At 28.3% G+C, this 18506-nt stretch overlaps 1 protein-coding gene across 1 annotated transcript; it reads left to right on the forward strand.

Moving 5' to 3' along the window:
- Positions 1 to 819: 819 nt before the first annotated feature.
- On the forward strand, positions 820 to 18167 carry PmUG01_13026900 (conserved Plasmodium protein, unknown function; the record flags this gene model as incomplete). The annotated part of the gene is given in 2 exon segments (XM_029007247.1): positions 820 to 8043; positions 8058 to 18167. 2 exon segments carry the CDS (start codon positions 820 to 822, stop codon positions 18165 to 18167), a joined length of 17334 nt encoding a protein of 5777 aa, XP_028863655.1.
- Positions 18168 to 18506: the final 339 nt, after the last annotated feature.

The raw sequence follows: 18506 nt of genomic DNA on the forward strand, positions 1-18506 counted from the left end.
GGAAATAATAAAAAAGAAGGAAAGTACAATTATATCTTTTTTTTTCAAAGTTATGATTAAATAACGAGCATATGTTTTTAAATGTAAAGAAATAATACTGATTTTATTTCGTGCAAAATAAATTCACCAATTAAAAATTTTTTTTTTCATATTTTTCGCCTTTTTTTTTTTCCATTAATATTGCTTTTTTTCCTTTTTTGCTTATTTTTTTTCGCACAAATGGTATATATATTTTATAAGTATACACATACATTTATATATACACGAATGATATTTACAAATGTATATATACATGTATATATACATGTATATATATATATATATATGTATATATTATGTTTAATACATATAATTTTTTTTTTTTTTGCACGTAAATACCCTGTTGATAAAATAACATTAAATTTGCATTGTTCATTTTACTTTACCAATTTTTTTGAACCATTTCAAACTGCATAATATAATTTTATATTTGTTTACACTTGTGTTTTAATATACGTATATAATAAGTAACATATATACATACCTTTATTATCATATTTTTGTATGCATATATATATAAAATATAGTAGTAATATATTGTATTAATTTTATACATTTTGAGTATATTTTTATTATTTTTTTTGTCCTTGAACAATATCTTTATTTTTAAAGGAACGTTCTATAAATGAATGGAATCGTTCATAAAAAATGTTAAAGGAAAAAAAGGAAAAACAAGGAAATTTACATGAAGATTTTTACCTTTTAACATATGATAATAATATGTAATATATATATATATATATATATATATATACTTAAAAAAAAAAAAAATTTCCAAAAATGAGTTATGTTAAATGTATGAGCGTAAATAAAGTGATTCATGAGAATAAACTGAACTTTACGTTCGTAGATTTTTTTATTTATGAAGATAAATGTAAAAGTAAAACAGAATGTAATAATAACGATGTTAATGATAATAAATGGAATAACGAAAAGAGTTGTGAGTACGATGCAGACGCAGACCTAAAAAATGGACAACTGAACGGAAATAATTTTTTTTTATCTCTTATTCACATGTTAAAAAAAAAATATGATTTTTATAATTATTATTATGGAATAATAGATAAGAGCACTTCTGTAAAATTTAATAAGTATAGTATATTTTTATTATTGTTATTATTATTATATAAAAATGCTAATTGTAATAATAATAACCTTTTTTTTAAAATAAGTACGCATAGAGAAGGAAAAAAAGAAGGAGGAGGAAAATTATTAAACAATTGTGCTAAAAAGGATGAAAGAAAGGATTATAATAAAAATTTAAAACGAAGTAAATTTTCCATATGCAAAAATGATAAAAAAAAATTTAATTATAGGGAAAATGAAAATTTCATTTTTTGTATAAAAAGTAGTAAGTGCATAAAAATAAAAAAAAAATATATATATTATAAGAGATCCAGGAAAAAGAAAAATGTATATATACGAACTTTATGCTTAAATAACGTGAAAGAAACCTGTTCATTAAAAAAAAGAGATGAGAATATAATACCATATGGACGTTTTTGGAAAGCAGTTAGTGCATGTAGAAATTTTGTACGTAGGACAACTCACATGTTAAAAAGAAAAAATCTTATGAAGAAATATGTTATATCAGTGTCTTCAATGAATATTTCATATATTAGAAATTATATCAAAGCAAATGATGTATTATTAATTAATCCTGGTTTAAAGGATTTTAATTTAGTAAAAGGGTTTCATGAAGGTTTATATTCTATTTTTAGTTATTCAAGTATATGTACTCAGAATATACATATACCATATTCTTATATGGTAGGTCATTATATATGCAATAACAGGAATATTGTTGATAAGAAAGAGAACTACTTACTACTACATTATGATTATTTGAAGTTTAAAAGAAAAAATGGTATGTTAGACAAACAAAACATATTAATTTTACTGGTAAAAAGATATAGTACGGATGATATTTTTATTTTTTCAAATTGTAAAAATGATGGAAGAAGGGAATTACCGCCAATAGCGTTATACAAGGTTGAAAAGAATGATAGCAGAATAATCTTGTATTGTTCTAATTATAATGAATGTCATTTTAACAGCGTTCGAATGGAAACATTACTATGTTCAAATTTGATGGAAGTAACCGCATTACGGATCGTGGCTATAATAAAGAAAATGGAAGTGAGAGTAATGCAAGTTATATATATATCTCAACTTATCGTTAAAACGATAGTAATAATTATGGCTAAAGTGATGTCAAGAATTATAGAGACAGTTATTGCAACATTTATTGCGACAGTTAAAAGAAGAATCATAACAAAAATGTATGTCGCTGTTCACTCAGAAAATTGTCTTAAATTTGTTCGTAAGTGTAATGTTTTGAACACTACAAAAATGAGTTTTAACAAGAAATATCCTGTCGAACTCTATACGTACGTTAACAAATATAGAAAATTTTATAAATTCTCTGAAAAGAGAAAATACAGTAATAGAATATTTCACACAATATATAGCGTAACAATATTTCACTTGCACAAAAACAGACTAAATATATTATTCCATGATTCAAATAATGTAAATGCAAAAAAAAAAAAAGCTAATATTTATTATTTTTTTAATCTACCCTATATGAATATATTATGTATGAAATTAGTATATATAGACAAGGTGGATTATGTAATATATAAATATAACGAAGGTTTAAAAAAAAGCACATATCATCTATGTATTATTTGTCAGTATATTGCACTATTAACAAGTATTAATTTAATGAATAGGGAATTAGTAAGAATACGGACTTGTTTTGAGCGCAGTAATATATTTTTTCCATTATTTTTTATTATATATGGAGCAAGAACTGTGTATTCATGTTATATTTCCTTATTTTTTAATATATGTTCAGCGTATTTAATCAATGGTAAAATTTTAAATTTTCTTGCATTTCTTCGAAGTTTACTAGTTCTTTCGTGTAAATGTACCACATATAGTGATAACGGTAATAAAAGCAGTAATAATAGTAATAATAATGGAAATCATAAGAGCAATATTGATAACGGCATCAATAGCAGTAGCAAGAGCGGTCGCTGTAATAGTTGCAACGTCAGTCGAAGTAACAGCAGTAGCAATTTTGTAATAATAGCGATATGTAGGATACTCTTTTTTTTTTGTATTATTTTCCATGTTGTTAATATTGTTATGATTTTGATTTTTATTTGTGTTTATTTTATAAAGCATTTTTTATTATTTGTTCTTTTTTTTTTGTTGTTAATGAATAATATTAATTTAGATTTATTTTTTCATTATATAAATGATTTAATCAATTATTTTTCTTTATTGAAAAATAAAGAAGAATCAAAAGATTTATGTGATTTAAAGAATTATTTATGTTATATGTATATTCCTTTTACATATCTTAGTGCATTTATTGAAATTAATTTTATTTGTATTTCGTGTTTATGTAAAAAATATTGGTGTTTATTATATTTTGTAAAAAAAATAAGTAAAAATTCTGTGAATTGTACTACATTAAAAAATTATTGCGTGTTCATAATATTTATTTTTTTTGTAATTTATTTAATATCCGCCATTTTATGTAAATACCTCTTCTTAATACATTTAAATAAGAAGGCTGATATTATATTGTACTATATTTTACTTAAGAAAAGAAGAAAAAATGCACTGCTTATGTTTCCACTACTAGTTAATCGAATCACTTATACAATAGAGGAATGTACGGAAAAAAATTTTAATGAATCCTTTTTATTTTATTATTGCATGATTTGTACAGGCAATTTAATAATTCGACATATGTATAACATTGAAATTAAAAGTAAAAGAAGAAAAAATATACTTGATGAAAATGCTGTATATTTGTTACAATATTTATATTATAATTTATTAATGATGATGTGTGCATGCTTATTTTATAAAAGAGTAAGTGTTAAACTGTATAGTTACATTGATGAAAAGGAAATTACCAAAGAAATGTACAAGTCTATATTTTTAAAGCAAGAATTAAAAGTTGTGAAGAATGAAAAAATGTTAAATAGCAGTTGGAAGAAGGAATATAACAATCGTGCATATCTTTATAATACTGATAGTAAGGATGAGAAAAATGTGGATGGTAGCATTAATAACAGTAGTAATAGCGGTAATAATAATAATATAGGTAGTAATAATAATGGGGATAATAACAATTGGGAAAATAACAATGGGTATTATAATAACAATAATAATAATAATAATAATAATAATAATAATAATAATAACAATAACAATAATAATAATAATAATAATAATAGTAATAGTAATAATAGTAATAATAGCCAATTGAACGGAGAAGGTAACAGGGATCATCATGATGATGAAGATGGAAAAAAGGGGGAAGGTAATGATGATGATAATAAAAATATTGATGAATATGATGAAAATTTGATGGAAAATCAGAATGGAAAGATAAGAAAAAGAAGGAAAAAAAAATTAAATGACAACAGTAGAAATATTAATAAAGTGAGCAATGGAAAAAAGGGAAGAAAAAAAATGGACCCTATAAATCTAAATCAAGAGGAAAATAATATCTTGATAAACAATTTTTACAATATGAAGGGTATGAATTATATGAATACCATTGGAAATATGAATAATTCCTTTTTATTAAATAATGATATAAAGGACAAATTTTTGAATGATAGCATGAACAAGTCAGATATGAAGGCAAATAATTATCCTAATAAAATGACGAATGAGTTGAATGGCCAAATGGGTAACAACAATATTAATACGTATTTAAACAATCGAGTAAATATATCATATATGCCAAATTATGCTAATCAAAACAGTTCCCTTCCTCATAATATGAATAACAATATTATGTGTTCCATGAACAAAGCAATGAATCACCAAATTAACATGAACAACGGTTTTAGAAATAATATGATGAAAAATAATTTTAATCAAGTAAATAGAATGATGACAAACGTTGTAAATACACAAGTCGGTAATAGTAATATAAGCAATAATATGAATAATTATAGTGTTCATTTAAATCAGCAGAAAGTTAATAATACGAATTCTCTAGCTAGCAGTAAATTAAACTATCATATAAATAGTCAAATGAATGGGAATAATTTATCCATTAATATGAACTGTCATTTAGGTAATACTATGCACAATATGAATAACTCAGTAAGTAATGATATGAATATGCACATGGAGAATAATAGCATTAATAGTAATAGCAATAATAGTAATAGCAATAATAGTAATAATAATAGTAGTAGTGTAAACAATAAGAACAGTATGAATGTGCAACAATTAGGTGGTAAGATGAACATCAACCCACTAAATAGTCATTTGAGCAGTCATATGACCAACAAAATGGTAAACCAATTGGGTCATCAAATGGTTAATCAAATGTCAAATAATATGGCAAATCATATGGCAAATCAGATGAGTAAAACGCTAACCAATCCAATGCATATAAACAACAAGCTGAACAGTGGTGTTAATAATAAAAACGGCCAAGTGGATATAAATTTAAATAATCATATGATGAACCAGATTAATAATTATATGGTGAACCCAAATATGAACCGAGGTGCATTACCGAACAATATGAGTCATGGAAATTTACCGAGTGCGATGAGTACAAATAAAACGAAAGACACTGTTATTAGTAACAATATGTTTAGAAATAATAAAAGATTACGTGATTATTTAATGAATAATAATAAAGTAACTCAGAGCAACCTAACTCAGAATAATATGGTAAAGGAAGATTTAAGAAATAATAACATGATGAGTATTAATATGATGAACCCGAATATCGTCAGTATGAATGGAATGAGCAACATTAATAATTATAGTGGTACGAATAATATTAGCAGTATGAATAATATTAGCAGTATGAATAATATTAGCAGTATGAATAATATTAGCAGTATGAATAATATTAGCAGTATGAATAATATTAGCAGTATGAATAATATTAGCAGTATTAATAATAATAGCAGTATGAATAATAATAGCAGTATGCATAATAATAGCAGTACGAATAATATTAGCAGTACGAATAATATTAGCAATGTTAATAGCATGAACTATTTTAATAGCATGAATAGTATGCATTCAATGAAGTTTGCGGTTGAAAAATACCCAATGAATAAAATGATGCAAAATAATAGTATTAGCAGTATTTATCACCACAACAGAAACAACAGCAGTGGATGCAACAACAGTATTAACAATGTCATGGGTAGAGAAATGAATAACGGAATTAACAACAATATGGGGTTAATGAGTTATTCGAATAGGAACAATTTTATGAATAAGAATATGAAAAATATGAAGTTGGAAAATTATGGATATGATCATATGTCGATAAAGAACGAGCAAATGACACAAGCAGATCCACTACTTACAAACATGAATAATGCAAATGCCATTAATAATACAAAGATTTTATTAAACAGTAATAAACAGTACGAGAAAATGCTTAATGGTAATTATATAATGAATGAAAGCAACATCATTAACAACAACTGCAGTAACAACATTCCAGCTATTCAAGTAAAACAAGGTGCTGGTTCTATTAGCAACAGTATTAGCGGTAGTAACGTGGACATTGATAATATCGGCAGAAATAGCATTACGAATGAGGATAAAAACGTTAGCGGAAACAGTGGAGGGAATAACTACAACTACTATTACAATTGTAACAATACTCTTAATAGCAAAAAGAAAGACAAGAATAATCTGAAGAACGGGAAAGACGAGGATTTAAATAACAGTCAAAATTTAAGAAGCGTTAAAATTAACTGGAGCAAATATGATAACATTTTTAAAAAAATAAACTTAGAAAAAAATTATGAGGGTCTTATAAATGAAGAAGATAATATGTCAGATGCTGATATAATGGATAAAACAGATGTAGATGAAAAAGTGGATTGTGCGTATAATGATTTATTAAATATAAACTTTAAAACATTTATTCGAGATTACAATGAGGTGTTGGATAAATTGAATTTAATTAAATTAAATGATAAAAATAGTTTTAAAAATAATGCATACACACAATTATATGAAGATATCTTTTTAAATATAGAAAAATTTTTAGATATATCACAATTAAAATATGAAAATAATTTTACTCATACTAATTTTTATAAAAATAGCTTAAGTTGTAATAAAAGATGTAATAGTAGTAATGCTTGTGATAGTGGTAATAATAATAATAATAATGGCATAGCAAAAGTAGCACAAGATTCTAATCTTGTTGGTAAATGTAAGGCTAGCGATGCATCGTGCAAAATTATGGTAAATAAGAATAGTAAAAGGGTGAACATAGTTGATGATGATAACAGTACAGGTAAGTTTAACTTTTTTCAAAGTGTATCAATGAGTGCAAATAATAACAACCTTTTCGAGGAATTATTAAAAAAAAAGAAGCACTTTGATGAAATAAGCCTAAAAAACAATATTTTGGATTTACCTTGTGAAAGGAAGAAGGGAATAACGAGTATAAGCGAGTTCGTGGATAAAAATGTTTGCCCTAGTAGCATCCCGTTATCCACGGCAATGAACGCGATGCAGAGTCAAAGCTTTGATTACAACAATGTTCACGGTAATTATAGGAATAATGATAGCAGTAATTATAACAACAATGAGGAGTGCGTCATAGCAGTCAGTCGTAACAAGGAGATAGACCATATAAATGAAAACAACAATGTCAGTGTAGCTAAAAGGAATTGTAGCGAAAATAAAAATGCAGAATATCAAAACCTATTTATAGAAAAAATATTATCAAAAAAATATAGAACGTATTCTATAAATGAATTTGTAAATGTGGACCTAAATGATGATTTACAAGAATTAGTTCGGTTATATAAAAAGAATTTATGTTGCAATATGATGAGAATTCTAAAGAAAAGGATAAAGTACAAAAAGCAGAATGACTGGTTTGAAGGTAGAAGTAGTGGTATAAGAAGATTGTTAGGAGGAAAAAGACGAAAAATAAAAAAACATGAACTGTTTGGAAAAAAAAAAAAAAAAAAAAAAAGACAAAATTGTTAAGTAAACATGAAAAACTTGATATGAATAAGCAAGTGCAGTCCAATGAAGAATTGAAAGATAAAATGAATATATCGTTAATAGATGACATAAACAAAAATGATAATATAAATGATAATATGAATGTTAATAAAAATTTCCATGAAAAGAAAAATATTTCTACGGATAATACGCACAAACCACTCTTTTCCTTTAGTGCAGGATGTCCAAGAAAGAAAAAACAAATGGATGATACCATTATTAAGGATAATGTTAATGATAGTATAAAATATGACAACAACAGTTATGCTTCTTTAAATGCTCAGATATTTGAAACCAAGTTAAAGAATAATTTGGCCCTTGTGGAGGAAGAATTAAATGAAAATAATTTAGCAGCTAATTGTGTGAAGAAAGTTAAGATAAAAATGGAGGATGAAGATAAGGCAGAAGTAGAAATGGGTTCAGAAAAGGAGGCTTACGTAGATACAAACGAATATGCTACTAATAGTGTTAATAATAAGATGTCAAACAAACATTTTTTTAGTTTTTTTCAAAACAGAGGGAAACCATTAAAGCATTGTGAGGAAGAAGATGTAAATAAAAGCAATATTGCTTGTAGTGAAGATAAGAAGAAGGAAAAATATAATGATGACATAAATGTATATATTGAAAAGGAAAGTATGAGAGGAGATTTTACACGAAACAATAAAGAATTTAAAGGAAAGATAAAAATACAATCCTTTAATTTGTCAATTGTTAGATATAAAGATAAAATATGTGAAGATAGAAGGAGGAGAGTAATGAATAATTATAAAGAATCAATGAACATGAAATACAAAACTAATGCAATTATAGATTTTGGGGAGAAAATTGTTTGGATTACGATCGAATTTAATAACTTAGATACGTTAAGAGATATAAGAAATAATAATTTAATTTCTAATTATTTGAAGAGTATAGAAAATATGAACGAGTCAGAAATGATGTTTGAGAAATATATTACAGATGAGATGAAGAAATATAAAAATTTGAAAATAAAGTTTTATAAATTCTTGAGTTATTATGATTTTGTTTTTTTAAAAAATAGGTTAAATTTTGTTATGATAAAATATAAAAAGAATGATATAAATGAGAATAAGAAGCTTGTATATAATGATGTATATAAGGAGTATATGAACACTACTACTACAGTGTCATATCCTAAGGGTGATCTAAAAATTAATGAGTGTGATGTTGGGAAGGAAGTTTTATTTGAGACTATGGACAAGATAGTAGGTCTAAAAGGGACGATGAATAGTTGTTCGTTGAATGAAAGTATTAACTGTGCATATGGAAAAACAGACATATTAAACGATACTAAAGATTATAATTTGCAGAAAGGTAGTGGTATAATCGAAATAGCAAATGGAAGGAAAATGGATTCTTATGATTATTCTTCTAGGAATAGTCCGTTATATGAAGCAAAATGTATACTAGACGGTGTCGTTAAGGTGGAGGAATACTCGGAATGTGTTGGAAAAAAGAACCTTATTTTAAGGAATGATAAAGAAAACCATATAAAGATGGAGCGGAATAGTATGAACGAAAAGGATTACTCACACATGACTATCACAAATAGTGAGCATAAAGAAGCTAATAAGCTTAATCAAATAACTGAGAAAGAAAAAGAAATGAAGAATAAGACAAAGAAGTATATGATGAAAAGCAATTTAAATAGAGATATATCTCTCTTTCCTTTGATAGATAAGAAAAAATTAAATTCTTTTATTAACCTCAATTTAAATGTAGGTGTTAAAAATGAACATGTTGAAAGTGTGGAAAATGGTGGTAGGGGAGAGATAAACTTTCTTACCGATTATTTGAATAGAGGAATGAAATTAGAAAAAGCATATTTTACAAAAATGGGACTAACGGGGGGAGTAGGAGCAACAACAGCAGCAACCATAAGTGCGGCATCTGTTGGTTGTTTTGCTGAAGGGCAGGACACCATAAAAAATAGTATAAACAGTGATAGGTGTTACAATTATAATAATTCTGTACTAATAGATAACTGCTTATGGTCTAACAACCCATACTTATTTAATATTTTTGAAAAATATTATTTAATATTAAAGATGCAGAAATATATACTGCAGTATAAGCACTACTCAACAAATAATATAAAAAGGAAAATAAGCTCAGAATCTAATTTTGATTTGTATTCCAGTTCTCATTCTTTTAATTGTTTGTCAACAACAAATTTAAGAGGCCGAAGAAGAAATATAAAAGGAAAAGAGGAAAAATTAATTGAAGCTATTATTCTTTATAAAAATAATAAAAAGATGTCTAGCCGCAAAGGAGGGGAAAGCCTCGGATTTAATAGCAACGGTACTGCTCCGAGGAAAAGAATGAGAGCTGCAGGTGCATCAGTCAACACGGGAAATAAGGACAATGCTAATAAAACGTTCATGGTGGAGGGTAAGGAAACGTTAATGCTAAATGGTAACAGTAACAATAGTAATAGTTATAATAGCAATAGTAATAACAACATGACGAACGTGTCGACTGTACGAAATATGAACGTTGTAGAAAATAAAGACAGAAAAGAAAATATCGAATTTATGCTTTCAAAAGAGGGAGAAGGGAATGGACTATTTAATAGCATCTCTCCTGATGATTCGTCCGCCAAATTATGCCATTATAGTAATAGCAATTTTAAGGAAATTAATAAAACAGAAAGCCCCAACAAAAGTCATTTAGATGAGGATGGTATATCCATGAATATATCAAAGGAAGAGAGTGATGAACTAATGAAAAGCAGTCGGTACGTGACAAAGTATGAAGATGATGATGAAACAGTTTTTATGGGGAATTCGCTTAGAAGCAGTAATCAAATGGAAGCAGATATGGTGGAAAATGATAACAGCATAGTTTGTAATAATATGAAGAAAGATGTTAAAATGGTAAAGCAAACCCGAATTAGTAGCAACAGATCATATAATAGGAAAAATTATGCTTCGCTAGTAGGCACAAAGAAAGAAGCCAATTATGTTAAGGAGGAAGCAGAAGATGCAAATACGAAAAAGAGAAGAGGAAGGAAGAAGGGGAAAAAAAGAGGTAGAAAAAAGGGAGTAAAAAATAAAATTAAGATGACCGAAGAGAATGGTAATAACAATAATAATGGTGTTACTTACGTAAATAATAATGAAAATATTATCGGAAATAATATCGGTAGTCATAGGGAGGGTAGACAAAGGAGCAAATCAGCAAAAGAACGAGATGGACAACAGGAAAAGGACGAAGGAAATGAAGATGAGTTACATAAGGAAAACGAAATATTAGAGAGTGAAATTGTACCGATTGATAAAGATATTGTAATAGATTTATTATGTGAAGAAGAGAAGTTAATAGATAGTTATATAAACAATTCTCGCTTTGTGGACAAAAATTTGATATGTTTATTATTATATATGAACAATGTTCAGAAAAAGTTAAGTTGTATTTGTAATAAATTATTAAAGAAAGTTATAAAAGAAAATAAAATGCCAATGCGAATTAGTGATAATATTAAAAAGAGCGATGAAATAACATATAAATATATAATGTTTGAAAGGTGGAATCAGTTGAGATATTCTCTTTTTTATAATATGAATCTTATTAACAATACATTCGCTGCATGTGATAGTAGTAATGGTATTAATAATAGTAGTATCAGTGGTAATAATATTAATTGTTCTCAACAAGTGTACAAAAATATAAAAATAAACACTATATTTGATCTGCATAAATTCGCCCTTAAATATAAGAAGCAGAAATTGCCTCCTTTTGAAAATAGTGTATTTTTAAAATATAAAATACATAAACAGAATAGAACTTCAATTGTAAGTGAAAATAATGATGTTGATTATGTCAACTACGTGAACGAAGAGGAACAACTAGCTACATTTCGTAATGATGAAGACAAGTTTTGTGGATTTTCAAATAACACGGACTTGAATATAACCCCCGCCTTTTCCTATTGCTGTGTATGTTTTAATGATGATTATAACAGCATGCAAATAAGTGAGCAGGGGGAAAATGTGCAGGCATTGTCAAGGAACAATTCTCTGCAGAATTCCGCCACTGAGAAAAAAAATGCAGACATTAATGCATATACAAATGTGGATACAAGTGTATATGCAACTGCATCGGTAAGCGAGAAACTGAAAGAAGAAATTAATGGTAGGAAAGTCGACATGTTAAGAGATGTTGAAAAAGACAGAGCTGATGGTACACGTGTAAAAAGTGAGATCAGCTTGAGGAAGGAGCAAAATAGTTATAATAGTAATGGTAATAATATGCCAGAATTGAACTTTCGCGTAGGAAAGAACAATGCGCAGGATGCACTTCATATGGCTGGTTTGAACACAGGAAATACGCAAATCGCCAAGGGAGTATCAACTACTGTTGACAAAAATAAAAAGGACGAAGGTAAGGATGGTGATGGTATTAAGAAGAACGATGCAAACGATAGAAATATAAAAGATATGAAGGATAAAAAGACAAATAGTAATAGTGTGGATATGTCTGTAATTGAGTTAAATGTTAAGAGCACGCGAAATATGATGGTGAGATGTAGTAGATGTTATATACATGTTCATAAATTTTGTTATATTTCTACAAAAAAATCAGATGATAATATTTTGATCAATTCACAAAATAATACATCAGCAAATAATAATAATGAATGGTTATGTCAAAGATGTGAATTTGAAAAGAAATCTTTGGGAAATAATTATTTGTACTTATTTGGTAACAATGTTAAATGTTATATATGTATAGAGAGAGGTGGAGCATTTATTCAGATGAGTAATAGTAGTAATATATTTGTTCATACCTTCTGTGCAATGTTTTGTGTTCCTGATTTATTGGTTAATACAGATGTACATCTAGACAATTTTGATGAATTTTTAAAATTAAATAATTTGTCATTAATGCATGAAATGTTTTCAATTTTTCAAAAAAGGAAGAAAAAAAATTTGCTCAAAAGAAAAGGAGTAGCAAACTGGCAGGAGGGGAAGTCTCACGGAATTGGTAAGAGAGAGGTAGCCTATAGAATAGGATGTAACCACACATCAGCGATTAGTGATGATATATATAAGAATAATAAATATTCAACAAAAAATGAAAATATTCGAAATTTTGATGAGAGTAATAATAAAAGTAGTAGTGTAGTATGTTTTAATACCGTATGTGAAGATAATGAAAACATAACTACTTTTACTAATAACAGGAGTAACTGTGCTACTTCGAATTTATCCCATTCGAAGGAGGACGTCCTGGTAGAGGGGAATAACATAATTACGATTGAAAATACTGTAACTTCCACAGATAAGTGTAAAAACAAAAACAGATCGTTGAACTCCTTTTTTGCAAAAGGTTATATTTCGAATGTAGGAAAGAGCAGAAAAAACAATATGCAGGACGATGTATTAAAAGGAAGGGGCACCAAAATTTACGACTTCTTTTCCTTTATAAAAAGGGATGATAAAAAAAGGACCAATGAAAATGCGAGTGATAATGATAATAATTTGAAAAAACAAAAGAGAATAGCATCTAATGAGAAGTTGTTAGAAGGAGCAGAATATGGAACGAATGCAGCTTCGTTGTATGGAGGAAATGTTACCAATTATTATATATCCAGTAAGGGTATTAACCAGAACGGTAGCACGAATGGTAGGGGTAGCACGAATAATGGGGTGGATGCGGTAAATATTGGGGAATGTAAACAAATGAGTGCACAATTACTGTTCGAAGGAACTGATCTGCAAAGCAGAATCGGGACAGAAGGGAATGGAAGTATGCATCCTAACAAGAATGGGGATGATATAGGGCTAAAGGTTGAGAAGGAAAAGGCTGGTGCGTGGGGAAATATCAAAGGGGGACAAACACTTAGCAAGAATAGTAATAATAACGTCAATCACAATAGCTGCAACAGTGAAGATAATATCGTTGTAGAGAAGAACGAACATGTTTCCTCTGACTGTGAGGATGATGATTGCTCTTCTCATTTTTATTCGTCCACATCTTCTTCATTTTTTTCCAAAATCTCCGAATGTTCGGAAGCAAGTGCATCAGAGAGGAGTAGAGATGGGTTAAGAGTCTGTACGGAGAAAAAGAAGGAGTTTCAGAATGAACTCAATGTGCTGAACGGGTTGAATAGGAAGAACACGCAGAATAGGCAGCATAAGCAGAGCAATCGAATCAAACGGAGTAGAAAGCTGGACATGGTAGACTACATGAAAGCACCCTACATTTTAAATGGGTATAAAAAGGAAATTACCAAATGCGATGTTTGTTTAAAGACGAAGGGAATTTTTCTTAAGTGTCAAAATATAAGGTGCGAAAAATATGTGCACCCGTTATGCGCATTTATGTGTGGGTTGTATATTAAGTGCAAAAATTCAAATAAAAAATTTCTAAAATTTCAAAATAGGATTGATTATTGTTTTCCGCGTATCTTTTTTTTTGTTAAATGTATTTTTCATTCTGTTAAAAAATGTGGAGTTATTAATATATATGATCAGATAATTAAAAGGAGGACAAAATATTTAAATAGGGATCTTTATCCAAATATCTATGAAAATAATAAAAAAGAAAGAAAACCTAAAAATTCGCTAAAATATAAAGTCCGTAATAGTTCAAGTAATTCATATAATAAGAAAGGAGATATTTACGAAATTCTAGCCTTCAATTTTAATTATTTAGACCCATATCAGTATAATTTTTTTCTTCTTCCATCCACTGATTATATTAAGAATAATATTTGTTTAGTCTGTTTTACTTCTCATAAGAAAAAACAATTATTGTATTGTAAATATTGTAATATGTGTGTGCACAAAACTTGTTATCTAGTTGACTCAACTTCACTTGAATATCATTTTTACAGAAAAAAAAAAAAGGTGTATACATTATTAGTACATACAAAGGAGCAAAAAATTAAAAAATTGATTGTTCAAATTAAAGAGAAGAAGAACACTTTGAGGAGAATGCTCTATGACCAGAATAATGTTAGTAGCGCGGAGTCGGTAAAAAAAAACAATACTATAGGTGCTGTATATGGTGTAACAGTTAATCGAATAACTGCACAGTTTGGAGTAGGGAGTGATGTATCAAACGGTGTGCGAGACGATGTACTTCAATATACGGTACACACGCCAGAGGGTGAAAAGAACGTGGCTACACAAAATGGAAATGCATGCAGGGATATCATTGTGGAGGAAAATAGAAAGATGAACAGCAAAAAGTTGGAGATGGAAAAGCGGGAGAAGGAAGATGGTCCTAGTGGTAACAAAGAAACCATGGAAGCTTTTGATGAAAATGTACGCATTATTACTAATGCACCAGTAAATACTGCTGTCCAGGGTGTAAACGACTCAGTTGTAGTAAACGAGATTACGAATTTGCAATCTTTAGGAGAAGATAAAATGGTTAGTAGTATGGGCATAATAAATATGGTGGCAAATGAGATAAAGGAGGGTGAAAAAAATAATAGACACTCTGACGATAGTAATATAGCGGTTCCTGTTGATGATAAAATGGGAAGAGGTGAAGATACTGAGGAGAAAAGAAGCGAAGTTGTTGAGAAGGAAAGAATGTTTAAGGAACTAATACAAAACGAAATTAACAATAGTTTATACACAGCTGAGCATTACCGAAGTGTAGATGTTGTTCGTAAGTTAAAAGAGTTCAATAAAAGATACAATTATAGTTGTCATAATTTATGTCCGAAGTATTTAAACGAAGAAGAAAAATGCCTTACTGATTTAGAAGATATTGATGAAAAGAAATTGTTTGTTTGTGATTTGTGTGCAAATAATTATAGCTATGAAAATGTGAACTGTATTTTATGTAGTAGGAAGGGGGGAGCTATTAAAATAATAAAACTTAGTGAGTACATGAAAATAGACAAGAATAAAAATAAGAAAAATAATTTCTTGAAACAAGAAAAAGATTATGTATTTGTACATATGCAATGTGCATTATTTGCTCCTCAAATTATTATACAGGATATAAATGAAGAGTATTATCAGATTTATAATTATGATAATTTTTCTATGATTGATTATGATGAAAAGGTATTTATGAAAGAGAAAGATTTTCAATCCGACACGGAGATTAACATTTTAAATAAAGATTACCACCATGATGAAAAGCAAAGTTTACTTAACGAGTTTTTTTATAAGCAGTCGACATATGCTAGTTTTTTCAAAAATGAGGGGAAAATTCCACACAACGAAAAGGGGGGGATAGTAACTGCGTGTTATGGAGTTAGGGGAAGCAACAGTGGCGTTAGTAATGGGGAAAGAATTGGAGGAAATAATGGGGATAATAATAATCGCGTTGTTTGTCCAAAGAGTGCGAATTGTAGTCAAAATAACAAGGGGTACACAGAGGGGTCAGAATATGGCCATTTATCAAGAGGAGAGAGTAAAGAAGAAGAAGAGAGAAATAGAATAGGAGGGGAGGATATAGTAATTGGGATGGATACACATGTACGCTGTTCTACTAGTATCGTTGATGAGAAAAACATATTAAATAATAATATGATGGAAGAAAGTCAAGTGAATCCATGTGTAAATCTCAATATGGACAACATTCACGCAGAACAAAAAATAAAGAAGAAATTAAGTTTTGTTACTAGAAATGAAAATTATGTAAATGATGGAAATTCCCCTGTTTTAATGAACAAGGAAAAAAACGATTGCCAAGTGACTGCGATAAATGTTTATGAAAAGAACTACCCGAAGGTTAGAAATTTCCCCTCCATTTATGGAAACAATATTAGCGGTATTAATAATAGCGGTAATCACATCAGCGGTAATCACATTAGCGGAAATAACAATAGCAGTAGTGGAAGTTTCAGTTACAACAGTAAGGCAAAAGGAGGCAATTTAGTTTTATATAAAATAGATAAGTACTCAAGAAGAGTGAAAAGAAGTAAAGATCACCATCATCCACCTTATGGAAAAGGGAGAAGCAGTAGTTTAAATGATAAAAGTAAGAAAGCAGTGGGAGGAGTATCAGGTGTAGCAGCAGGAACAGCATCAACATTGTGTGGAAGGAAGACTAACTTATATTACTATAATTTGAATAGAAAAAAGAATAACTATAAAATAATAATCAAGGATAAATTAAAAAAATTCTTGAATAAAAACACATGTTACATTTGTAATTTGACATATGGTTATACACATAAATGTATAGAAAATACATGTACTCAATATTTCCATATATCCTGTGCCCGTGTTCATAAATTATTTTTTGAGTATGATTACAATTTTTTTAAAATGCATCCAAATGCAACAACAAATATAGACATATCAAAGATACCGAATTATATTATATTCTGTGAGAATCATTCAAAAATTAGAAGAAGAGTAAAACCATCCATAAAACTGTTTTCTAAGTTAAGGTCTTTCCTTGAATTAGCTCGTATTATTGTAGATCAGGTAAAAAAAAGAGAAGATATAAAAAATGCTTGGATAAAAGAGAGATATAATAAGTTTTTAACAATAGATGATCATAATAATTATGATCATACGAAAAGTATTCAAGAACAAGAAGGTAGAAAGAGTACATTATTTCTTGATGATAATGGACACCCGAATTATTTAATGATGAATAGTAATAGTATGGAAGCATATAACCTAAAAAGTGATTATAACATACTACATAGTAGTAATTATAACAATAGTAATTATACTAATGGTTATAGTAATAATAATAATAATAATGGGGAGGATGGAATTGATATGATTATTTGTAAAGACTTTCCGGATGCAAATTATCAACACACATTTCCTTTTGCTCATAGAACTAATAACATGCTAAATGAAAATGGTGTAACGATGAACAATGACAATGATATAACAACTAATAATGAAACTAATGTGCTTAATAACGATTTACCTCCTCGGGGACAAGTAGTAGAGGATAATAAAAATAAAAACATAAGGGAAAATGGAACTAGGGATAATTGTTCAAACATACAATACGAATCATCAGTAGGTTACAATATGGTGAAAAATGAAAGAGATGAAAATAACAGCATAAAGGAAAATATTATGAATGGATTGCCTAGTGTTCAGATGCAGGTGAAGTAATAGAGTAGGTCCAACATTTTTTTTGGAGCGCCAATACCAGCGGTAAAAAGACGCAAACAAGAACGCTAACGCGAACATAAACACGCGAAAAAGCCTACTCACGGAACGTATTGTATTCATTTTTGTAAGCATATCCACCATCACCCCCCCCTAACATACGCACACATGTTTTATTTAATATATAAATACACGTTAGTTGATGCATGGGCTTAATTTCTCGAACTTTTGTGAACTTATATAAAAAAGGTAATTATATATTTCTCGTTTGTTATTCTTGTAAATATCAAAAGAAAAAAAAAAAAAAAAAAAAAAATTTATATTCCCATGGAGAGGCTGGAC

This window comes from Plasmodium malariae (assembly GCF_900090045.1).
Source record: "Plasmodium malariae genome assembly, chromosome: 13".
Classification (NCBI taxonomy): Eukaryota; Apicomplexa; class Aconoidasida; order Haemosporida; family Plasmodiidae; genus Plasmodium; species Plasmodium malariae.